Here is a 24,053-nt window from a genome sequence, read left to right as displayed (position 1 = left end):
CTGCCCTGAGCTAGCGCTCTACAGCGGCGGCCTCGGTGCTGGCCGGGCGCCCCCGGACTTGCCCGACCCCTGAGGAAGCATTTGCAGCAAGAGCCTCTGGCGACGACATGGCTGAGATCACCAACATCCGACCGAGCTTCGGTGAGTAGAGTCGGGAAACTGAGCCCGGGCAGTGGGCACCGCCGCAACGCCAGAGGGGCCAGTGCCGGGAGGGAGGGAGCGAAGCCCGCGCCGAGGCCTTCCACGCCGGGCCCGCTCGGATGGGCCTGCGGAGGCGGCGGCGGGCGGCACCTGAACTTGAGCTGCGGGCTGCAGGGCCCGGCCGGGCCGCGGGCTCGCCGGGGTCGCGAGCCGCGACGGACGCCCAAACGTGGGCCGCGGCGGCATGCTACGGGTGGGGGTGGGGGACAGGACGCGGACCCCTCCCCCTCGGGGCGCGCAGGGCGGTGCCCCCTGCTCCCCCTCCCACTCCTCGGGCTGCGGGGGAGGACGGCGGCGGGGGATGGGCGCCAAGATGGCAGCTTGGGCGGCTTGGGGGGCTCGGGGTCCCGGGGCTGGGGCACGGCCGCGGGGGAGCCGGGGCTGTGGGGACGCGGGCGCGGGGAGCCGCTGGCCGGCGGGGCGCGGGGCGCAGGCCCCCAAGTGCGGTTCTGCACCGTAATGGTGGGTCCGTCCGATGCTACCAAATGGCGCTCGGCGCTGCGGAGCCGGGGATGACGTGATGTCTATTCTGGGCCTCCTGGCAGCGCCCAGGCCCCTCTTCTCGGGCCTTTGTTCCCTGTTTCCCTGGCTGGCCTTTCGGAGAGGGGGACTCACCGCGCTGGTGCTGGCGGGGGCGCGGGCCCGGCCCGGGGGGAGGGGCGGCGAGGCCGGGCCCGGGGGAGGCCGCTTTGTGTACCCGGCAAGGCATTACGTCATCGCCGAGCGGCTGGTCCCCGACCCGGGCCTCCGGGCTCCCAGCTGAGCTGCCCTCCAGGGGCAGAGAGTGGAGGGCAAAATAGGGAGGAGGAAGGGGAAGAAAAGCTGAATAAGCAAGTTTTCCCCTCTTTGGGGCTTCCTCCAAAATGTGCTAGGGTTGCAAACTTCCTGGGCTCCGCTTTTCTGCTTCCAAAATACAGGAGTTGCCCTGCTTCTCCCTCACTCTACCCCAGCTTCGGTGGGAGTTGCTGTCAGCCAAGGGTTTCTTCCTGTCTCCTAGGAGAGTCTATCCTTCAGACAACCCAGAAGGTTTGAGCATCCGGAGGACAATTTTTAGGGTGGGGCCATAGTCCAACGGGGAAATGGCTTTTCTCATTCCGCAGTTAGAGGTTCGTGGAAATGAGCTCTCTCACTTCAGTGTCCAGAAGACACCGTCAGATTAGGGGAAGTATCCAGAAGGCAGATCACGCCCATTAGCTACTGCTTCCCACTGATTGCCCAAGGCTAAATGTTAGCTGGCTTGCTTTCTTCCACTTCACCTTCTGCATCTCTGTCTTCCTGAGTCCTAAATTTCTCCAACAGGTTTCCCTTTTGTGGCCACATGAGCACCCCATGATTTTCCTCTTGCTCTTTCCCTTTTGTCTTCTGCCTTCTTTCCAACATATTCTTTTCTCTAATTGCAGTTCTAGATTTCCTTGGAAATTTCGAGGGTGTGGGGTATAATATAGTGGTTTCCTTTAGAAGGAATATTAGTGAAAAAGAGAAATTACTTCAGCTTTTTAACCTACTCCATTTTATTTAATCCTTACAACATCCTCAGTCTAGGCATTATTACGTATATCTGCCGGATGAGGAGACTGCGGTTCAGGGACACAAAACAACTGGGTGGAGTCAGACAGACAGTAAGGGTAGAGCGAGAACCTAAACCAAGGTCCAGGTGATGCCACACTCCGTTGTCATTTCACTGTATCACCTGGGCCCACTTGATAGGGAAATGCTATTTCAGTAAAGGGAGTGTCAAGTGCAGGTCTGGCCCAAGGCTGAGAGCAAAGGGCACAGCCCACGGACATCTTACAGGTCTTCAGACATACGCAGGGGTCCTACGTAGAGAGCTGCCACTTCTGACTTTCTCACATCTCATAGAGTGCTTCATTTCAAACGCCTTTGCCCTTGGGAGGTTCACCCAGCCAACACTCGATTATCCGTGACCTTGGAGGACAAAAGCAGCAAGCAGCACAATCGCTGCCAAGTAGGACCACTTCTAAAACCCTCACTGCAGCCCCTAGTTCCAACTTCCTTTTCCCACCAAGCTTTTGATGAAAGCAAGGGCAGGGGTTCCTAGTTTCAGCATCTCTGATTTTTCTAGTTCACTGCCGTGGGTGTGGGGGGAGAGAGGCAGGGGCTAACCGATACTAAAAGAAAGAAGGGGGCAGAAGTGGGAAACCAGGTGCGGGAGAGCGCCTGGCATAGGCTACAGGTGGCTTCACAGGCTTCTCCTCTTTCCCTTCCCTGTCCTGAGACATGGGAACCCCACCTCTTCTCTCCCCGCCCCGCATCCATGTTTCTAACAGCAGGTGTGGAGGCATGAGTGGGCTCTCTCAAGACCACAGAGTAAGTCTCTGGTGGAGCCGAAAGCCTCGCTCAGACGCCTCCCAGCCTGGCCTCGACACCTCTCTTTAAACCGTCCTCAGCAATGTACCTGTCTTGTTGGTTTCCCGCTTTCCTCGTCTCCTGGAGCCAGTCTCGGCGCTGTCATTCATCAGTAGCAAGCAGTTTTCAGGACAGTCCCTGACCAGTGAACCGAGAGCCACTTTTCAGATTGGGCCCATTTTCACTGACCATGGAATCCACTCAGCTGCTCGCCTGTTCCCTGAGGTCCCTTCAGCCGCTCGCCTGGAGGAGACGGACAGGACGCTACTTCCGCCGGCTTCCGAGGAGCTTCCTACCAAGGCTGCTGCCGTGTGGTGAAGCCCGTCCCTAACGACCCTTACTCCACTTCGTACCCGAGGGACAGTATTATTATTTAGTATGGCTGTGGACGCGGTGGCCTTCATTTGTTAATGGTTTAGTCCTTCTCTGTACTGTATTATTAAAGAACGTAACCTCTTCTTTTCTTGCCTGACCCCAACTTTCATAGAATCATGGAATGTTGGAGAAAGAACTTCAGAGACATTTAGTCCAATCCCTACTGAAGAGATCTCTTTTAAAATATGCCTGAGCAAGGGCGATTCAACCTCTGAAAGTTTTCAGCTGGAGGGTCATTGCCTCATGAAGCAATCTGAGCCGTTGTGAGGCAGTTCTAATAATAATCTGACTCTTCTCACTGAATCAGAGTCTGTCCTCTTGTAGCTTCTACGCGCAGGTGCTGGGCCGGGCCTCTGACGTACAGTCCAGCCACACTTTTTCCATCCAGATGCCTTCAATAACTGTAGAAAGTTTTCATTCCCAGACCCCTCAGCTCCCATTCCTTCAACTTTGCCTCATTTGATATGGTTTCCAGGCCTTTTATGACCCTGATTATCCATAACGAAGAGATGCTCCGGTGTCAGGCCGACCAGAGTCTGGTCCCATCACTGCCATTTGCTCGTACGTGGCCTCGGGCAAATCTGAGTCCCCAGGTTCCTCACTTCTAAAGTGGGGATATCAGTGGTACTAGTCCGTGAGTTTGTTGACTCAGAGAAAGCGCTGGCACCGTGCCTGGCAGGGACACAGCAAATGTACACAAGAAGAGAACAGTTTGTATTCTTGCCTGTGCTAGACAGAACAGGCCGTATATGTCATGACCAGCACAGATGAAATCCTCCTACCCCTCCCCCATGGTCAGGACGTCGCACTCATACTACAGGTTAACATCTGACTTGGGGTCACCTAAACAACTACTTTTTTTTTTGAGCAAGAGAGGAGGGAGAGCGTGCGTGCACACACACGCACGTGGTGGGGAGGGGCAGAGGGAGAGTCTCAGGCAGGTTCCCCGCCCAGCACAGGGCCCAACGCAGGGCTCCATCTCACAACCCTGAGATCATGGCTTGCACCAAAATAAAGAGCCACCCAGGCGCCAACTGAGCCACCCCGGCGCCCACAACTAGACTTTTTGCTCAGGTTTGTCAAGTAAGGTCTCCCTTTGTGTATCGATAGGTTTTGAAGGCCAGTATAGAACTTTATCTTTGATGTATGTAATCCTATCGACTCGTGCTCTTTTTCCAATGTGGGGAGGGTGTTTTGAACTCACATTAATTTGTTCCCTGAATACTTACTGTGTGCCCCGTGGTTCTAGGACGTGGGGCTCTAGCAGTGAACAAAACAGTCACTGTTCTTACTCATCTTCTCCAGTAAGGGAGGACAGACCAGCACATGTCAGGCGTAGGAAGTGCAGTGAAGAAAAACCAAGCAGGGTCGGGGGGCCGATATCTCACTGGGGGTGACCAAGAGGCGCTTTTCCGATGAGGTAAGGTTGGAGCAGAGGCCCGCAGGGAGCGGGGCAGTGAGCCGGGCACACAGCTGGTGGGAGGGTGTTTCCGGAAGATTCTGGGATGTGCTGAAGTCTTGTCCATTTCCTTGGGTCTTCCTGCCCTACGCAAGTCTTCCCTCTTCCCCTAAAAAGTAATACAGAAAAAGAAACCTTATGGAGAGAGACCTTTAAGGCCTAAACCTAGTTTGGGTTTGGTGGACTTGCTGGGGAAAAGCAGAACAACCCCAAACTCGTTAAGGGGCGCAGCTTGTGTGGGAGAGGACAAGGGTAGTGGAAGGGAAGGAAGCAGCGTGTCTCTGCGTGTGTTCGCTCGTCGAGCAGCTACGTACCAAGAACCAGCTCTGCATCTTTAGTGCTGGTGAGACAGAAATGAGCAAGAGAGAAAAAAAACCCAGTTCCCTTGGGACGCCTGGGTGGCTCAGTTGGTTAAGCAGCTGCCTTCGGCTCAGGTCATGATCCCGGCGGCCTGGGATCGAGTCCCACATCGGGCTCCTTGCTCCGCAGGGAGCCTGCTTCTCCCTCTGACTCTGCCTTCCACTCTGTCTGCCTGTGCTTGTGCTCGCTCTCACTCGCTCTCTCTCTGACAAATAAATAAATAAAATCTTTAAAAAAAAAAAAAAAAAACAGTTCCTGTGAAGCTTATTCTCTAGTGAAGTGACATTTCTTGTAGTAAAACCACATATGTGTGTGTGTCACGGCACGTGAGAGAGAGAGACGTGAGAAGAAAGGTAAGCAGGGCCAGGGCTCGTGGGAAGAAGGTTGCACTTTATGTAGGGCGGTCGGGGAAGGCCTTACTCGGAAGGTGATATTTGAGCGAAGAGCTGACGTTTTCCACAGCCCCTATTTCCTCCGCTTTAAAATACAAGTATTTTTTAAAAAATTAGTAAAATTAGAATAAAATACAAGTATCTGGAGCTGGGAGCTGAAATCTGGAACATAGTTTTAAAGTACTCAGAGCCAGATTTCTTTTTACCGCCTCCCCCCGTTTACCACCCTTGAACACCATTCCGTGAGCACGAGCTCACCGCACACCCCGTACAGATGCCCTGGAACGTTCTGAAACCAGACATGGCCCGTGCCCGTGTGTGTTGTGTAACGGTTGAGGTAAAAAGGTGACTTCATAACACAGGACAGCTTTACGTGAGACACCAATCAGTAAGAGGGAACCAAGTCTGATGTGCGGGGAGGAGGCGGAGAGAAGAGCGCGGAGTTGGGTGAGGCACTTCAGGGAAGGCTTCCTGGAGAAGAGAAGGGTTTCGTGCAGGTTGGTGGGAAGGAGCAGCCCTGGATGGGCCGGAGAGGCTGGCTCAGGGCGTCTCCCAGAGAGGGGATGCTCCTGAGCGTAGGCGAGCTCGGGACGATGCCGCGGGCTCCGTCGCAGGTCACCTTGGCTCTGCAGAGGGCTTGGTCTGGATGAGGGGCTAAGGTCCTGCTGGCTTGACGCATCTCCTGTCTCCACTTCAGATGTGTCCCCAGTGGTGGCCGGCCTCGTCGGGGCGTCCGTGCTGGTGGTGTGCGTCTCGGTGACCGTCTTTGTGTGGACATGCTGCCACCAGCGGGCGGAGAAGAAGCACAAGACTCCCCCGTATAAGTTCATCCACATGCTCAAAGGCATCAGCATCTACCCAGAGACGCTCAGCAACAAGAAGAAAATCATCAAAGTGCGGAGAGACGAAGACGGCCCTGGGCGGGGAGGCGGGCGCGGGCGTGCGCTGGTGGACGCCGCCGAGGCCGGCCTGCTGGGCCCTGACCGGGGTCCCAAGGGCCCGGGCTCCGGTTCTTGTATGGACCAGTTACCCATCAAGGTGGACCATGGGGAAGAACTAAGGAGCCCCGTTGCGAGCCTGACCCCCGGGGAGAGCAAAAGCACGTCTCCATCATCTCCAGAGGAGGACGTCATGCTGGGGACCCTCACCTTCTCCGTGGACTATAACTTCCCGAAAAAAGCCCTGGTGGTGACGATCCAGGAGGCCCACGGGCTGCCGGTGATGGACGAGCAGACCCAGGGCTCTGACCCTTACATCAAAATGACCATCCTCCCTGACAAGCGTCATCGGGTGAAGACCAGAGTGCTGCGGAAGACGCTGGACCCCGTGTTCGACGAGACCTTCACCTTCTACGGCATCCCGTACAGCCAGCTGCAGGACCTGGTGCTACACTTCCTCGTGCTCAGCTTCGACCGCTTCTCCCGGGACGACGTCATCGGGGAAGTCATGGTGCCGCTGGCTGGCGTGGACCCCAGCACGGGCAAGGCACAGCTGACCAGGGACATCACCAAAAGGAACATCCAGGTGAGGCGGAAGAGTGTGTCGGTTGGCGGAGGTGACATCTCAGGGAGCAGCTGGAAGGGCGGGGCACGCGTGGATGACAGAGAGGGGGCGATGGGTGGGGAGCTCGTGGCTGTCAGGGATCAGCGGGGTCAGAAGGAGACAGAGGGCCTCCTCCAAAAGGAACTTCGCAGGGAGAGGGACAGGTGGGCAGCTTCTGAAATTTCTCTTCATGGTGGGCGTCCTGACGCTAAGCCCAGGTTTCCTGGGGCAGACTCGCCCCCACCAGTCCAGACCGGGACATGGGGGCCAGTTTCTTCTCCCAAGTCGTGTATGATCTCCCTCCAGGGAACCATGGTGGGGCTTCAGTAATTCTGCCCCCCGCGTGCCTGTCCAGCCCCAGCCGGGTCACGTGGGGGGTCTTCCCATAGCCTCTCCTCCACATTCAGAGAGGAATGAGAGCCCAGCCCCCTGCCTTCTCCCCACTGGGCCAGCTCGGGCTCCTGAGTTGTAATTTTGGGGGCGCCAGAAACATGCCCCACCCCCGCGAGTTCATGCGTTTCTTACACAGCTGGGGTGGGGGGCAGGGTGGTTGTCTGCTGAGCACTCTGGCCACACGCCCTAGCTCACCGCCTCCCAGCCAGGGGGCACAGGGAGGTACAGAACCCTCCTGGGCTTCCGGCTTGAGGACTAGAGGAGACGATGTGTCCGGCATCTTGTCGCCCTTAAGGACCTTGACTCCCCTGGGGGAGAGAGCGTCCGGGCAGCTGCCACGCAGAGAGGGGCCGCGAAAGACGTGGCTGGCTTTTCAAATTCAGACTTTCAATCCTGTTTCAAGGTACAACCTAAGTAGCTAGTAACAGGGGCTTTGAAGTCAAAGCCAAGTTTGAGGCCAGATCACCCGCTCCCTGAACTCAGCTTAGCAACTCTGATCTCAGGTTCCCACAGGAACGAAGCAAGAGGATACGTTTGCTCGGCCCCTTCTGCACAGCGACCCTCCAGGAAACCGGCCCCGCTGCTGGTGGTGGTGCCCCTGTTTCTGCTGTCGGGGAGGCTTGGTCCCTGGGAGATGTATGTGGTTCGCGGATGTTTATGTTGTGTTTTGGCAAAGCAAAGGAAGGCAGGGGAGCCTGAGTCACTGGAGAAGGAGGGGGGAGGTTCAGAAAGGACATCAGAGCCACTGACAACTACCACCCAGAAAGATCTGTGGCTCGGAGGCCATGCTTCTCTCCCGGTGCCCACCTGCAAGCCCACACTGGACTCCCTGGCGAGGCAGGAGGCGCGGGACTGGACGAGAGAGGCTTCTAGGCCGGTAGAGGCTGCCTGTGCAGTGAGCTCCAGTCACAAGGTGTGCCCTCTAGGAGGGGGCCCTGCCCCTCATAGTGTGTCACAGGCCCTGCCCCCCCGCCCGGGGAACCACGGCTGTCATGGGGCACACCCAGCGGTGCCTCGCAGCGACCCAGAAGCCCAGGCGGTTTCAGAATATTAGAGGGGTTTGGTCAGGGCATAAGCACGGGTCCAAGGCCAGGACACAACGAGCCGTCCTAGAGTCCAACACAGCAAGGGCTCTTATATCCTCTGGGGTTGGGGTCAGAAGCCCCAGTAGACACCGTGGCAGTGACGTGTTTTCATCCCACTCAGTCCCCTGCCCCTTGCCCGTCATCTCTTTCCTTGGGGTTCCGCCAAGCCCTCCTGGCTCCCTGACCCCCCTTTCCAGCAGCTCCACGCTCCCCCACCTGCCTTCCTGCCGCGGCCTGAGCCGTCCTTTCCCGGAGCCCCAGCCTTGCTGGAGCCCCCAACTGGCCGGACGACCCCAGACGGCTCGTGCTGTCTTAGCCAAGGCCGAAGGCAGGCAGTGGCTCTGTGCCAAGCTGCAGCTGGGAAGAGACGGGCCAGGAAAGGGACTGATTTGGGCCGGGAACAAAACAGCCTCGAATCCAGGACACTGGCCAGGGAGCGCAGACAATGGCATTTGCTGAACTGCCGGGGGCTCTTGGCAAGAGCCAAGTTTCTTTCCACTGAATTAACTCCCTTCAGGAGGGACAAGCCAGGATGAGGATCCCGGGCCCCCAGGGAGAGGCCCAGACAGGACATACCGAGGCTGTGCGGCCCTGCACCAGAGCCTTCCAGCCTCCTGGACGTCCTAAGCCTTTCCCAAGCCGGCGCCTGTGGGCAGGGCCATGGCTCTCACCGCACTGATCTGGCCGCTGGTCCCCAAGCCTCCCTGCAGTGCAGCCTCTGCCCGTCTCCGCTGGTCCTCTCTGCCGAGGCCAAGAGTCTGCCCTGTCGGGATCTCTCCTTGGCTCACCGGTTACAGCTGCTCCACACCCTGTACACTCTTACACTCCGTGCACACCACTCCACACTCTGTAGAGTGCTGGCTGGTCTGGGCAAGGCATCCCCTTCTGATGCGCGGCCACGTCAGCCTCTCCCACCCAGCGGCCCGGGTGGGGACCGCCGGGAGACACACTTCTCTCCGTAACGTCCCCCTGAACTGCATTTCCCCTCCTTAGCAGAAAAACTGCCTCGCGTCCTTTCCACTGCCCATGGCAAAGAAGCCAGGGGCTGGTCATCCTCCCTGACCCTTCACCTCGTGCCTTCCCCGGGACTGGCGATCGCGGTCTCTCTGGGTCTCATCTGGGCTGGCCCGTGAAGGCTGGCGGGGTCACTGAGAGCAGTCTCAGCGCTTGTGCACATACAGGATGTAAGAAACGTGAGAAATTGACCCTTGATCATGAAGGAAATATCCCAATATACATTTTATAATGCCCCAAATTTCTGATCTCTCTTGAGATCTCTGATCTCCAAAACTAGCTTTTTTTTTTTTTTTTTTTGAGTAGCAGCTTTTTTTCTAATATTTTATTTGGATAGACATCTTTTTTAAGGAGGCTCTACACCGAATGTGGAGCTTGAACTCACAATCCTGAGATCAAGATAGCCCCCTCTTCTGGTTGAGGGGGCCAGCAGGCTTCTTGGATAAAAATTAACCTGAATTTACATTCCCGTGATAAATGCCGTGGGGGAGAAGGGAGGCTGTCCAGAGAGGCGAGGGGACCCCGCACCACCGTTAGAGTCCCCCAAGTTCCTGGAGGTCGTTGTTTTCCAAATCACTTCCTATCCTTGCTGGGCCGCATCTGGTGTTGATGGCCTGCGGCGACGGTCAGGAATGACCAGGATTCCTAAAATCTCAGATTTGTGAGGAACCTAAGAGGTTCCGCAGCGGAGCCAATAGGGGCTGAAAAGAAACGAGCCAGGAAGAGAGGAGCTGTGCTCGCGCGCTGGAGAGAAGGTGCGGGCGTGTGGGAACAGTGCGGGTTTTGTTTCTCTTGTTTTCCCGTGACTGGGATCCGTGGGGAGGTGGTCCTCGGACTTCTGGCCCCAGCGAAGGTGTGTTGAGGGTGTGCGGGTCCGCCTCGTGCGAAGGCCGTGGGGCTGGACTCTTGCTCGGGAAGGGGCTCTGCTGCTCACAGGGAACAGCCTCACCGCAGCCCGTCGGAGCCCTCACCCCGGCGTGTCCCCCACCCCTGCGCGTCCTCCCCGGCGGCACCGCTGCACCTGCTCCTCTTCCCCGGGGAAGCCGCCGGCGGAGAGCGAAGCCTCCCAGGACTTTCCGGCATGGAGAAGATCCTTTCAGCTCCGAGGCCGGGGGTGGGGGGGGAGCTGGGAAACCAAGCGGCTCCCAGCCCCGCTCCCAGCCCCGCTCCCAGCCCCGGACAAAGAGCCCTTGAGAGAGACCCACTGAGGATGCTACTGCGGTGGGAAGTGGGCAGAAAGAGAAGCCGGTGGGGGGGGGGGGGTGTGAATCTGGCCGCCTGTGCAGAGCAGCCGCATTCGGGAGGTGGGACCGGCCCTGTGAGATGGCCAGAGGTGAAGGGGGTCCGAAGGACAGCAACTGCCAAGCGGTGATTTTAGGGGAGAAAATCACTGGAAGGGTGACCAGGAGTCGTCCACGTCCCCACAGCAAGGGAAGGGGTGGGGGATTTGGAAGGCACAGACTGTGCTATCTTCCCAGTGGGTGAGTTTGAAAACACCGTTTTAGCCAAATAATTAGGAAATCGAAGCTATAATTTTATAGTCTGCGCTTTTTTTTTTAACAAATAAAACTTCTGGGTGTTTCTTTAGTTTGGTTTTTTGGTTTGGTTTTTTTGTTTGTTTGTTTTTGTTTTTTTTTTTTGCTTTTTGGGTTTTTGTTTTATTTTATTTTATTTATTTGATAAAGAAATCCCAAGTAGGTAGAGAGGCAGGCGGGGCCGGGGGAAGCAGGGAGCCCGATGCGGGGCTCGATCCCAGGACCCTGAGATCATGACCTGAGCCGAAGTCAGAGGCTTAACCCACTGAGCCACCCAGGCACCCCCAAAGCTGTTTTTCAAATCAAGTTTCCCCTTTACCCTTCTTCTGTGTCTAGAGTCCAAATTGTGTTTAAAGACTGTGAATCCGTGTAACCAGGAGCAGACAGCCTCTAGGCTGTAGGTAAGGAGGAGATGGGGTCTCCAATCTAGCAGAGAAAAGCCACGAAAATCTTTTTTCAGGTCTGTTCTGTTCGGGACTTCAATTTCAAAAGCTAAAGGCTAAGTTCACGTTGTAGTCATTTCATGCCCTATGAGAGATTTTCCGTACGTTCCTGGCGTTCCTGGTGTGAAACAGCCTCAGGAAAGTCTCTGAACCATGTGATACGTTAGTACAGTTTCATCCCTTGAGATGCGCTGGGGCTCAAGTCACTGCACAGACCCTGGGGTTTCTCTCCTTGCTTCTTGTGGACGAGCTGATCCAGTGACTTCCCATCCTTGTCCACGAGTGTCCCCACCCCCCAGTGGTGCTCACTGATAGCGGGCTTCCCCCCCTTTCCAGCCAACACCAAGTAGACTCACCAGAAGTGATTTTGCGCGTGTGCGGCACGCGGAAGGCCCGTGGCGGGCACAGTCTGCTCGTGTTCCGTCCGAGCACGTTCCCTTGGGGCTTTGAAGCATGCAAGAAGTAAGCGCTCGTAGTGGGGGCACTTTTGTCCCAAATTGCCTTATTTTGTCAATATTCCCGGACCCCACCCCTTTCTGCTTTCCTTCTCCCAGCCTCATCCCTACTCTATAAACCAGAAACACAAAATGTTTAAAAATTATTTATTTTAGGGCACCTGGGTGGCTCAGTGGGTTAAGCCTCTGCCTTCAGCTCAGGTCATGATCTCAGGGTCCTGGGATCGAGCCCCGTATCGGGCTCTCTGCTCAGCGGGGAGCCTGCTTCCTCCTCTCTCTCTGCCTGCCTCTCTGCCTACTTGTGATCTCTCTCTGTCAAATAAATAATAAAATCTTAAAAATATATATATTTATTTTTAAAACCTTTTATTAATTGGAAGGAGAGTGAACACAAGTGGGGGAGTGGCCTGCAGGGAGGCAGACTCCCCGCCAAGCACGGATCCTAGGACCTGGGATCGTGACCTGAGCTGAAGGCAGACGCTTCACCACTGAGCCACCAAGTTGTCCCAGATTTTTTTAGAAGTTAAAGATAAGCGGGGGGGAAACAAAAGAAGCATAGATAAATAAAACCAAAAAATAAGCTAGAAACACAAGAAATTGCCTCCATTTCAGCGAGCTCTTCTAGAGACGTGTCCCGCCCCGCGCTCCCTCTGCTGCGGGCGCCCCAGGTCCCGTCCACAGCCTGAGACAGCAGCCTCTGGGCCCGTCTCCCCTCCAGTTCATTCTCCAGCTCTCACTAGAACAATGCTAGTCCCAGGAAAACAGTAACACAGCGACAACGGTGTCCCTCCTGTGCCGGCAGCTGTTACCCCCAGCCTATGCCCTCTGCCATTTGGTTAGAAGCCTTCCTCAGCCCTGAGGTCAGCCGGCAAGCCCTCCCCGGGGTCCCCCAGCAGCTCGCAGCCGGGCTCCTTACTGCTCTGATGAGGGCAGGTGTGTTTCTGTCAGTCTCTTCTGGACCTGGTAAGCTCCTTGGGGGCAGGAACTGGATTCGAGATCTAAGCTGGCATAGAGACTACTTAAAATTTTTAAAAAGAGAGAAAAAAATGAAAAAGAAAAACAAAAGGGAGACAGGTCCCATCAGCTCCAGACCCCCAGCACCTAACACGTATCCAAGTATTGTTTAAAATGCCCTTGCAGGGGCACCTGGGTCGCTCAGTGGGTTAAAGCCTCTGCCTTCGGCTCAGGTCATGATCTCAGGGTCCTGGGATCGAGCCCCGCATCGGGCTCTCTGCTCAGCAGGGAGCCTGCTTCCTCCTCTCTCTCTGCCTGCCTCTCTGCCTGCTTGTGATCTCTCTCTCTGTCAAATAAATAAATAAAATCTTTTAAAAAAATAAAATGCCCTTGCAGGCTGGAGGGTTTTTTCCTTTTCAAGCAGAGCCTAGAATAAGATTCAAAGAGGGGAGCCCCAACCTGTGGGCACCTGGAGGAAGCCAGTTGGGCTGGACAAGACACGGGCAGGCAGACAGAACGGGTGCTCCCCATGTGGAACAGAGGGACAGTCCCCAGGAAGTTTAGGAACCTGTCCAAGCCAGGGGCTGGGCGACCAGCACGGTGAAGGCTCAACTCCGAGTCCCTGGCTGTCCACCGTCCAGGCACTGTTCCCCCGAGAACTGAATGAGGCTCCGGGAGAAAACACACTTCTCTAGGCGCTGGTGCAGGTAAAATTTTACCCGTTTCAATTTCTTTAGTTGTCTCGATGCTTGGAGGTCAGTACTGGTTTTATCTGCACCCTTCAGGCGAGGAAACGGGCCACAGAGCCGTCCAGTTCTTGTCCAGGTCGCACAGGTGGGGAGTAGCAGCCGGACTGGAATCCGGCCTCAGAGTCCCGCTCGGGAACCCGACGCGAGCAGACGGTTGCATTTCGTGTCGGGGTTGTAATGAGGAGGTGTCCATCTCCCTGCCCGTTAAATGTGACAGTAACACGCCGGCGGAGGCACGCCTTCCGTGGCCCCGCGCAGCCCCTCCTGCCTGGGCTCCGCACCCCTGCTGCCCCCACCCCCTGCCAGGACGCTCACCTGCTGTTTCCTCTTCACAGAAGTGCATTAGCAGAGGGGAGCTCCAGGTGTCTCTGTCCTACCAGCCCGTGGCACAGAGACTGACCGTGGTGGTCCTCAAAGCCCGACACCTGCCGAAAATGGACATCACCGGCCTCTCAGGTAGCAGCTATTCACCTCGACCTGCCTCGGGCCCCCTGGCCCCACACTGTCCCACCTGCACCCCCCACGCCCTCTGTCCCTCCCTGGTCACGGGTTCTAGCTGTCCCTAGCGTGGAAGGTGCCCCGCGTGGGCGGAGAGGGCTGGATATTCGCTGAGGTGCCCCCCGCGGGGTGCATGCCCGCCACCGAGCCCTGCTGCAGGGGCCACAGACCTCCCCACAACCCTGCAGGCCTCCGGGAGTCCCTGCGCCCTGGAAAACGCTGCCCCGTGTCACAGGCTTTCCTCAGTCCTGACGTGGGCAAGTTGTTCTGCTGTGTTCCGGGGTGCCCTGGGCCCCGCACCCACCCGAGGTCAGGAGCGCGTTTGGTGCGCAGTCCCTGAAGACCACGTGTGAGTGGTCACCACGGACAGGAGCGCACCCCCTCCCCACAAAGCTGCCGTCCGAGGGGAGGACCGTGTCATGGGCCTGTCTCCCTTTTCTCTCTGGTGGCCCCAGATCCTTATGTCAAGGTGAACGTCTACTACGGCAGAAAGCGCATCGCCAAGAAGAAAACCCACGTGAAGAAGTGCACTTTGAACCCCGTCTTCAACGAGTCCTTCGTCTACGACATCCCCCCCGACCTGCTGCCTGACGTCAGCATCGAGTTCCTGGTCATCGACTTCGACCGCACCACCAAGAACGAGGCGGTGGGAAGGCTGATCCTGGGGGCCCACAGCGTCACCAGCAGCGGCGCCGAGCACTGGAGGGAGGTGTGCGAGAAACCCCGCAAGCCGGTGGCCAAGTGGCACAGTCTGAGCGAGTACTAGTCGTGTCGTCCTCGCCCGGGCCCGGGCCAGGCAGGCCGACGGGGACGGAGATGCCACACAGGAGCGGACTCAGAACCTCGGTTTAGTTGTAGAAGATTTCTTACACAACACACCCCACAAAGAACACCCCACATGACCACAGCTGCAGATCAGTTCTTAGCGATGATGATTTTTCTCCTTTGCAAGGCACTAGAAATCCTTTTTTTTTTTTTTTAATGGGGAGAAAGAGAGGGAAAGGCCTCACAAGTCTATATATAACAATGTAACCTTATACTTGCATGTCTAATACAAACTGAAGAAATTAGCCTAACTGCCAATATCAAGTTACAGATTTTGATCCATGAAAATTGTGTTTTGTGCCGAATTGTATTTGCTGATTCCCTGAAATTGGCCTCTTTTATTGGGCTTCCCTGGAGAGTGACTCCCGCCCCCAGCTCTGCAGAAGGATGTTGTTTTGCTCACGTAAAATCTCGTAGCGTCACCATCCCCGTCGGACGCCCCCCGCCCCCCGCCCCAGCTCTGCTCTTTGAGCTCAGGGTCCAGAGGTCTGTTGTGCGCCAGGAAACGGAGGTGGACTGGAGGAGGCCGGGTGTGCAGGGCGGATCTGGGGGCCGGGCTTCTCGCTGCCCCGCTCCTGCTGGAGGGCTCAGGGGCAGCCCAGGGTTAACTGGCGCTGGAGCCCGTGCGATGGCAGGCTTGGAGGTAGAGCCCGGGTCTCCGAAACAGGACGTTTGTCTGGAGGGAGCTTCGGAGCCTTCCGGTCGGGCCAGGGTGGCTCCGGGGGCCGGGGGTGGCCGACCCCAGGTGCTGTGTGTGGGTGCGGGCAAGACGGCGTGTCGGCCCCCGCCTGACAGCAACATGGCCAAGGGACAGCCTTTTGCTGGCGTGAAGGGTGAACTGGCCTTTATTGTTCCAGAAGTGCTGACCCAGGAGACGCTTTAGAGTTTTGTCAGGGAGCGGAGATGAGATGGGTTCGGCTTCCTCGGGAAAAGGGCTTCAGAAAGTGCCGCTCTTGCGGAAGTTGTCACCTGTGGCTCTTCAGACTGGAGAAGGGAGTAGGTGCGAGCGCAGGCGCGGCCAAGGTGACCCGACTTCGTCTCTCCCGGCCTGTCCCTCGGAGCAGGTGCTTAACGGAGCCCTGGGTCCTACCCCGCGTCGAGACCAGGGGAAGGGCTGGGGGGAGCACGCGGCTCTCTCCCCGCCCGCCGGTGGCGAGGGCACTGGGGTCTCCGCACCCCTGGTTGGCCCCCACTCTCCCGTCGAGACCATCGGAGGGCAGAGCCCAGGGGCGGGGGACAGTCTGCCAGCGCGTCCAGGCAGCAGATCCCGCGGGCGGCCCGCGCAGCAGCCACTGGAGCCGAGGCCTGGCCAAGCTGGTCCACACCCGGGCCAGAGCACCCCTTCCGACCTGCTTCTGAGGAGGCCGGGTGTCTGCGGACAGAGCCATGGGCTGTGACATTCTCTTAGCGCTTGTGCATTTAAGACCAGTCTGCTCCCTCCCTCCTTCTGTTGTTCTCTTTTTAGAACCTGGTTGCGAGCGGGGCTGAGCAGCTGGGAGCAGGCACAGAGACCCCTCGGGGCTGGTCTCCGCTCCCTGCTCCCTCCGCACACCCTCATCTGACGCGCGACCCCATCCGTGTCCACCCCACCGGTCTCCAACCTATTCTCCATCGAATGTAAATACTGTATCATACGTAGAAGAAAATAATTTTTTTTGTTTTCTAAAAATGCATTTTGAGATAGTTGAGTATAAATCTGACAGGAGCCCTCCGAAGCCCCCTTAGGAAAAAATCTTAAATGCTTCCTCTTCATCGCCTTAATGTCTGAAGATCAGAAAGCGCTGAGCAACCCGCTTTTGTTTCCTTCCCAGAAACACTGCAGAGCAAACAGGTGGAGATAGTCTGGTCTTTGCCCTGCTGCCTGTGCCAGGGCAGCTCCCCCCGCCGGGGGTCTGGGAAGGCCGCCTCCCCCGACCCTCCCCCCACCCCCATCCCCCACCCCCTGGGCTGTGGAGCGGCGGAGGCCAGGTGACAGGGTGGGAACGGGCAGACAGCACAGGGCTCCTCCCTCCTACCTCACGCCTGATCCATCAGCCCTCGGCTTTGCTGTCCCAAAGTCTCTCAGCTGCCTTTGGCTTTCACACGGCCTGGCCCAGAGCTGGCTGATCCGGCCGAGAAGCCAGGCCCCACCTCGCAAGAGTCAGTTGAAAGACAAGAGAGTCGCACGCGAGCTTTTGCACAAGGCACTCGTGGTCAGGAACAGGTTAGGGAACGGTCACTTCAGATTTCCCAAGAGCCGGGCCTTCTCTGCTGGTATCTTGGCTCCTTTGGGAAGACAAGAGTTTCTCTTAATAGCAAAAGGCCCTTTATGAGTTACTCCTTTCAGTTCTTCAGTGGGGCACAGCCACGACGTCCGGGACCAGGAACGGGCTCGAGCGCGGGGGCAGAGAGAACCGGCTCGTGGGACAGGAGTGGCTTGCTCGGGACGGGGACAGACAGGGCTCTTCTGTGGCCGCGATAGTGACAGTGCCCTCACCAGGATCCTTCTCCCACGTGGTCGTCTTTCTTTCCCTTGTGTCTTCTCTTGTAAAAAAAAAAAAAAAAAAAGAAAAGAAAAGAAAAAAAAAACTCAAATGTGTCAAAAGAAAAAACCGGAAACTCCAACGTGAATCGTGTGAAACTTCCTAACGCTGTAATGCTACACTGCGGTATGTAACGCCCTCTTGTACGTGCAGTTTGCTAGCGCACACGCCAGTGCAAAATAAAGACTGACTCACACTGAACCCGCAGGCGCGCCCGCATGGTGTTCTTGGGGGCTGGGTGGCGGGGGCCAAGTCGCACTCCGATTCCAACGGGATGATTCAGGGCACATTTCCCAGTGTGATCCCCACCCCCGACCCCTGAAAGTCCAGATCCCTGGGGCACCTGACCTGCTCAGTCAGGGGAGCCTGCGACTCTTGGTCTCTGAATCGTGAGTTCAAGCCCCACACCGGGTGTGGATTATTGGAGGAAGAAAAATGCAGATTCTAGGCTCCAGACTTAAGAGTTCTTTCTCTAGTCCTTCTGTTTTCCTCTCAAACTGTCATTCCTAAGACCATCACCAGCAGGAGAGACCCAATGGCTTCAGAGCTCATTAGCCTGTCCATGTAATTGGAAATATTTATCCTCTGCAGCAATGCCAGGAGGGCTGATTCTGTTCTCTCCTTCACTCCTGACAAAGCTCTGTCGTCGAGTGCGGACGGGACGCCAGGGTTGGGGGCACACTGGCCCTGCGGCGCAAAGCAGACAGTCCCTCCAGTAAATACGCAATCACAGACCGAAGCGCTCGGGGCTCACACACCCTGCGGGGGCACGTCCCGGGGTGCTCGGAGGACCCCTGCACTCCTGAAGCCTGGAACCGTGACTTTTCGGGCCTTCTGTCCTATGGAAATCACTCTCCCTGCGTGTATGTGGTTCCCTTCTGGGAGCAGGAAAGGAAGCCCCTACTCTTTTAAAGTTTCAGTGAAAGAATTAAAAAACTTTTAAATGACAAAGTAATATAATAAAAATATTATACAAAAATTGGAAAATAGAGAAAAGGAAAAAAAATTAGTTGGGATTCCAGAACCTTCCCAACCTTCTGTCTCCTAGTCTTACTTCCTATGCATTTGTTCCCCGCTGCATCACACTGCCTGATCCTGTAGAAAACATGTAAAATAAGGTAAGTTCACAGAAGCCAGAAAGCACGCCCATCTCGGGGCAAACCTCACCGCCCCCAGCAAGTCTTGGCATCTGCGAGCTCGTAGACGTCACAGACGTGGCGCGCAGGTCAGTCTGCACGCTGCTTTTTCCCTAGGTGGCAAATCCGAAAAAAAACAATACAGTCACACAACAATAATGAGAGTATCTTGGCACTCAGGATGCTTTTGTCTATGGTTAACAGGAAACCCAATTTGAATTGGTTTAAACACCAGGAACACACACCAGTTTACCCAAATGCAAGTCCACGGGTGCGGCCAGCTTTGGGGCAACTCTGGCAAAAGGCCACTAATCCCGCAAGGGCCCCGGGCGCTTCCTGGGGGCCCACACTGACACGCAGTGTCCGCAGTGTCCGCTTAACCCTGACGGCTTGGTGGCGTTTGTAGGACGACTCCCAGAGCAAAAGAAGAGATTGCCCAGGGCCACCCCCAGAGGGCATCCCCCAGACGCCTCTAGCGGGTCTCTCCTCTGCTCTCTCCCATTTTGGAGTGGCCACGTGGTCACTGCAGAGCCCATCAGGCAAGGAGGATGTGAGTGTCGCTCGGACTGCCCTGGACCTGGGTGTGGGAAACTCGGGGCTTCTTGAAGGAAACGTCACTTCCTATGGAAGGAGGAATGGGTGCTGGGCGGGCAGCAAGCGGGGACCACACGTTTCCCCTCCTTCAGCACTTGGTCTTCTGTAACAGACTCTCAGAGAAGAGCCGCGGCCCTCATGCACCTCCCGCACCTTGTGGTTTGACAAGACAAACAGCCTCGCACTTGGGTCCTCTTCAAATGGTTCGAGAGCAGGGCGCCTGGGGGGCTCACCTGTCAGGTGTCCAATAAATAAAATCTTTGTTTTTTTTAAGGTTTATTTATTTGGCAGAGAGAGACAGATAGCGAAAGAGGGAACACAAGCAGGGGGAGTGGGAGAGGGAGAAGCAGGCTTCCCACCCAGCAGGCAGCCCGATGCGGGGCTCGATCCCAGGATCCTGGGATCATGACCTGAGCCGAAGGCAGACACCTAACGAGCCACCCGGGCATCCCAGATAAAATCTTTTTTTTTTTTTTTTTTAAAGATTGTATTTATTATTTTGACAGACAGATCAGAAGCAGACAGAGAGAGAGAGAGAGAGAGGGAAGCAGGCTCCCCGCTGAGCAGAGAGCCCGATGCGGGGCTCAATCCCAGGACCCCGAGATCATGACCTGAGCCGAAGGCAGAGGCTTAACCCACTGAGCCGCCCAGGCGCCCCCTAGACAAAATCTTAAAAAACAAATGATTCGGGCACCTGGGCGGCTCAGTGGGTTAAGCAACCGCCTTTGGCTCAGGTCATGGTCCCGGAGTCCCGGGATCGAGTCCCGCATCAGGCTCCCAGCTCCATGGGGAGTCTGCTTCTCCCTCTGACCTTCTCGCCTATCATGCTCTCTCTCACTGTCTCTCAAATAAATAAATAAAAATATTTAAAAAAAAAAAAACAAATGATTCAAGAGCAAATCAGTTTAGCCATAGAGCATAATTTTTCAGAAAGCTGAGAATTTTTTTTTTAAGTTCATTTAAGTCATCTCTCTACACGACGCAGGGCTGGAACTCAAAACCCTGAGATTAAGAGTTACAGGCTCCCAAAACTGGCCATTTTCGCGACTGACATTCGCTCACAGCAAACCAGTCTCCCGTCTAGCATGTCTCCAAGCTGACACTGTTCACCAAGGAGCGGAACCCCTACACGTCCTCTTCCTCCCAGCCCTGTTCTCCAGCACTCAGCCCGCACATCCGACATCAGACTGTGCACCTCAGAAGCAGAGGTGACTAGGGCACCTGGCTGGCTTAGCAGGCATGCAGCTCTTGATCTCAGGGTTGTAGTTCAAGTCCCCACGTTGGGTGTGGAGCCTACTCAAACAAAAAACCGGAGGTCCCTGCAGAACAGAACAGAGCCACCAAGACCTGCACTCTTGTAGTTATTCACACGGCTGAATTCCCGCCGTCCGACAGACGCCTGGCACCCAGCAGGCACACAGTAAAGGTTTGCGGAATGAAGGAAGACAGCCAAGGGACAAAAACTGCCTAGGAAGCCGATCTAAGGCAAACACAAAACATCTGTGCCTCTTCCTACTTATTACTGAGTTGGAGTTTCCAAAGAAGTCTGGGGTCGAGTGGAATCTTGTTTTTGTTAGTTGTTGGGTGTTGGCCGTGGTGGGTGTGTCTGAGCTGCACCAGGCCACAGAAGCTCGAGGCTGTCTGGGGATCTGACACCGACAGTGGCCACAGGGTTTGGGTGAGACTAACCTGGAGATGCCCATGCGCCCACCTGGCCCGCAGAGACTTTGTACCTACCTGAGCACGTGTGTGAACTCACCTTCCTGTCGAGTACTGGTGTGTAAGGAAACTGGGGAAAGCATCTGATGGCCGGCGGTAGTTATGAAGCCAGAGGGTTTCTCCTGGCTCAGAACAAACTGCAGTAAAATTAGCAATAACCAGCTCTGGGAAGGGCAGGAAATGACACGTCCCCGCCCCAGCAGCTTTTGTTAAAAAAACTGGGTGACTTAATGGTAGATCGCATGTGCTGAGTTTTTAAGCAACGACTATAGACAAAGCTAAAATATTTCAGTAATTCCATCTCGATGCTAACTCATGTTTAAAAGTTGATTAGAAATTTCAGCATCTGGGGCCCCTGGGTGGCTCAGCGGGTTAAGCCTCTGCCTTTGGCTCAGATTGAGATCTCAGGGTCCAGAAATCAAGCCCCGCATCAGGCTCTCTGCTGGGCAAGGAGCCTGCTTCCCCATCTCTCTGCTACTTGTGATCTCTATCAAATAAATAAAATCTTTAAAAAAAGAAAAAGGCGCCCGGGTGGCTCAGTGGGTTAAAGCCTCTGCCTTCGGCTCAGGTCATGATCCCAGGGTCCTGGGATCAAGCCCCACACTGGGCTCTCTGCTCAGTAGGGAGCCTGTTTCTCTCTCTCTCTCTCTCTCTCTCTCTCTCTCTCTCTCTGCCTCTCAGCCTGCTTGTGATCTCTGTCAAATGAATAAATAAAATCTTTAAAAAAAAAAAAAAGAAAAGAAATTCCAACATCCCCCAAACATTTAAGACTTAACAGTCCTTTGTTCATCTAGGGGTTTCCTTCCTAACAAGGTAGTTTGTTTTTCTTGCTTGTCCCCCAGCCACAGCCCTGGTTTCAACCTGCATCATCTTCCCGCTTACCCTCAGTGCCACCACATGCCGCTCCGGCAGAGCCTCTACTGTTTCCGCACCGGTGACCGCCCGCTGTCACCGCTCCACACCGCCCTCTGAAGCCGTGCAGGGCCCTCAGCATCCGGCTCACTCAAGGCAGCACGGCCGCCATCACGATCCGCTGGCATTCAGTTAGATTCCTGGATCCTATCAGAATCCATCCCATCGGAATCTCCGAGGATAAGGCAGGAAAAAGCCCAGAACCGCTCTCGGCCGTTTCTGATCCCGAGAGCAGACAGGCCCGCGGGAGCCATGCACACTCCAGACCAGCTCCCAGGGCTTCCCGAGCTGCCAGCGGGGCCCCGTGGTGTCCTGCGGCGTGCTCTGAGGCACAGCGGGCTTCTCCGTGCCCGTCCTGCCCACCCCAGGACCATCCTGACTCCCCCACTCTCCAGTCCCGCACAGGATGCTCCACTGCTCTGTGGTTCCAAGTCACGCATCTCCGCTTACGAAGAATCTTCACGGCCTAATTCTATCGACTAACTTAATCCAAATCCTTCTATATTTTAATTAGTCGATGTAACACGGTTTTTGCTGCATATGAACCGCCCTGCCTCCCGATCCATCGTACACCCCTGGGAGCAGAAACCACGTGCCGGGAGTCTTTGGTTCCATCCGGACTCACGTCAGCCTAAAGAAGCTAGTCCCGGCACAGCTCCAACCATCTGGATGGTGATGGGAAACAGGTCTGCAAGGCTCCAAGCACAGCCTGACTCACCTATGCTGCCCAGCTGCATCTTCCTAAAATCTAAAATCCATCCTGCTTTCCAGACCATGCTTGGTCCTATGCAGCAGACAGGCAGCAAGCCCACTCTGCGTGTCGAAGAACAAGGTGCTCTCTGCAGACGGGAGCGGAGGCGGCCCTCGCTCTCTCCACAATGCGGGTACAACCCGGGCACACGGGAAGGGCTTAGCACCGAGCCTCGGGGAACCAGCAAACCAAGGAAGAACAACAACACTCTGCTTCCAGCTTCCACGGAGAAAAACCTGTCCAAGACTGAGTAAAATACAAATACCCTATTTTCTCAGTTATTCTAATTCACGCTGTACCTAATTACTTAACACAGTTCTTAGCGGGAAGAAGAGAAAGACAAAATTAACTTGGGCAGCAAAAGCAGTCAGAGGTAGGTGAGGTCAGGGTGGACCTTCATGAGAGAACTCAGGCCTCCTACTACTTCCCTGTGAAGCTAGGCCCCAAGTTTCAGTTCCAGCCGAGCGGACAAACTCAGGAACACAGTTCGAGCACATCCTTTAAAGACTGTATTCTAGGGGCTCCTGGGTGGCTCCCCGGGTTAAAGCCTCTGCCTTCGGCTCAGGTCATGATCCCAGGGTCCTGGGATCGAGCCCTGCATCAGGCTCTCTGCTGAGTGAGAACCTGCTTCCTCCTCTCTCTCTACTGGTCTCTCTGCCTACCTGTGATCTCTATCAAATAAATAGTCTTTTTAAAAAATTATTAAAAAGAATAATAATAAAATAAAGATTGTATTCTAGCTTAGAGAGTGCGGCGTGCTTGAGCAGCGAGGCCGCAGCCGAGGGCGGGAATCCCAAGCAGACTCCCTGCTGAGCACAGTGCCCAACGGGGACCCTGTCCGCACCCGAGATCATGACCCGAGCCCAGACCAAGGATCGGACGCTCAATCCACTGAGGTCCCCAGGTACCCGGTTACAAACTTCAAGTTGAAGCAGAATCACCCCGAGAGGGCTGCAAATCCGTTTTCAGTACCAAAGCGTCTTCTGAAGCCAAGTGCTCATCCAGGTGACACGGACTCCTAGCAATGCTACCGATTGTCAGGAGTTTGCTAAATTCATGTAATTTTTTTTTAAGAAAATAAGCAATGAACACTGGAAGTGAGGAGAAACTTCAGAAACCAGCTCACGTGGAACTTCTCTATTATTCGGTGTGGGTTAAATTTGGTGTTTCCTCGACCTGCCTGCTCTCCCGTTAGTGCTCACCCACCGCCGGACCCAGCCCTCCAGGGTTCTCCCTTCTCTGAAGTCCTGTAGCGTCCCCTGTCGGAAGCAGGTCCTCTGACACGTCAACCTCCAGCTGTTTATGCCGAGTCTGTCAAAGCTCTAGGGCAGGGACACTGTCCACGCGTCCGAGGCCCAGCCCCGCTGGCGCACAGCGGCGGCCGTGGACACTGATGGAATCCGCACCTCCCCAACGGGCGGGCCGAGGCCAGGGAACGCCGCCTTCCACCACCCGATTCAGGGGCGGACCCGTGGGTCGCTGCTGACCTGCCCCACACGGGGGACGACACGAAAACACATCACTTTCATGTCCACATGAAGTCCCCTCCCCAAACGCCGGTGCCCATCTCGGTAGCTGAGACAGAAGTGCTGACCTGCACACTGAGCAGTGACACGAAGTCTCACATTCACTTTCCGCGCTTCAAACAGCTCCATCAGGTGGCAAACATGTCATCTCCGACATGTTTCCTGTCTCCCCACTTCTCTGCGCACGCTGGGGTCTCAGCAGGCCTGCTCAGGCAGTGGCCCAGCCCCCTCCCGCCCCGCACCCAC

General features: G+C 55.8%; 1 protein-coding gene and 2 long non-coding RNA genes across 4 annotated transcripts; 1 reads left to right on the top strand and 2 right to left on the bottom strand.

Moving 5' to 3' along the window:
- Positions 1-3: 3 nt before the first annotated feature.
- On the top strand, positions 4-17,370 carry SYT11 (synaptotagmin 11). Of its 2 annotated transcripts, none has more exons than XM_082703416.1 (4): positions 4-141; positions 5,852-6,678; positions 13,660-13,780; positions 14,278-17,370. In XM_082703416.1, the coding sequence occupies exons 1-4, from the start codon at positions 108-110 to the stop codon at positions 14,586-14,588; spliced, it is 1,293 nt and encodes a 430-aa protein (XP_082559542.1). In that variant the 5' UTR covers positions 4-107; the 3' UTR covers positions 14,589-17,370. The 2 variants fall into 2 exon arrangements, with proteins under 2 accessions (XP_082559542.1, XP_082559541.1); XM_082703415.1 differs by having other exon boundaries at positions 13,660-13,783.
- On the bottom strand, positions 2,763-11,923 carry LOC309850094. The gene is made up of 2 exons (XR_014304087.1): positions 11,523-11,923; positions 2,763-4,511 (listed from the first exon to the last, which is right to left on the bottom strand). It is a non-coding gene; the product is annotated as an uncharacterized lncRNA (long non-coding RNA).
- On the bottom strand, positions 12,908-20,771 carry LOC309850091. Its single transcript, XR_014304084.1, has 3 exons — positions 20,659-20,771; positions 13,640-19,132; positions 12,908-13,521 (listed from the first exon to the last, which is right to left on the bottom strand). It is a non-coding gene; the product is annotated as an uncharacterized lncRNA (long non-coding RNA).
- Positions 20,772-24,053: the final 3,282 nt, after the last annotated feature.

The sequence above is a fragment of the Mustela nivalis genome, assembly GCF_964662115.1.
Source record: "Mustela nivalis genome assembly, chromosome: 16".
NCBI classification, from domain to species: Eukaryota; Metazoa; Chordata; class Mammalia; order Carnivora; family Mustelidae; genus Mustela; species Mustela nivalis.
This window is presented reverse-complemented; position numbering and strand designations above follow the sequence as displayed.

Excerpts from the sequence above, each read along its gene's own strand:
- SYT11 (XM_082703415.1), top strand. The coding sequence starts at position 108 with ATGGCTGAGATCACCAACATCCGACCGAGCTTCG. Across the intron at positions 142-5,851 it reads CAACATCCGACCGAGCTTCG|ATGTGTCCCCAGTGGTGGCC; the intron begins GTGAGTAGAGTC and ends TCTCCACTTCAG. Across the intron at positions 6,679-13,659 it reads TCACCAAAAGGAACATCCAG|AAGTGCATTAGCAGAGGGGA; the intron begins GTGAGGCGGAAG and ends TCCTCTTCACAG.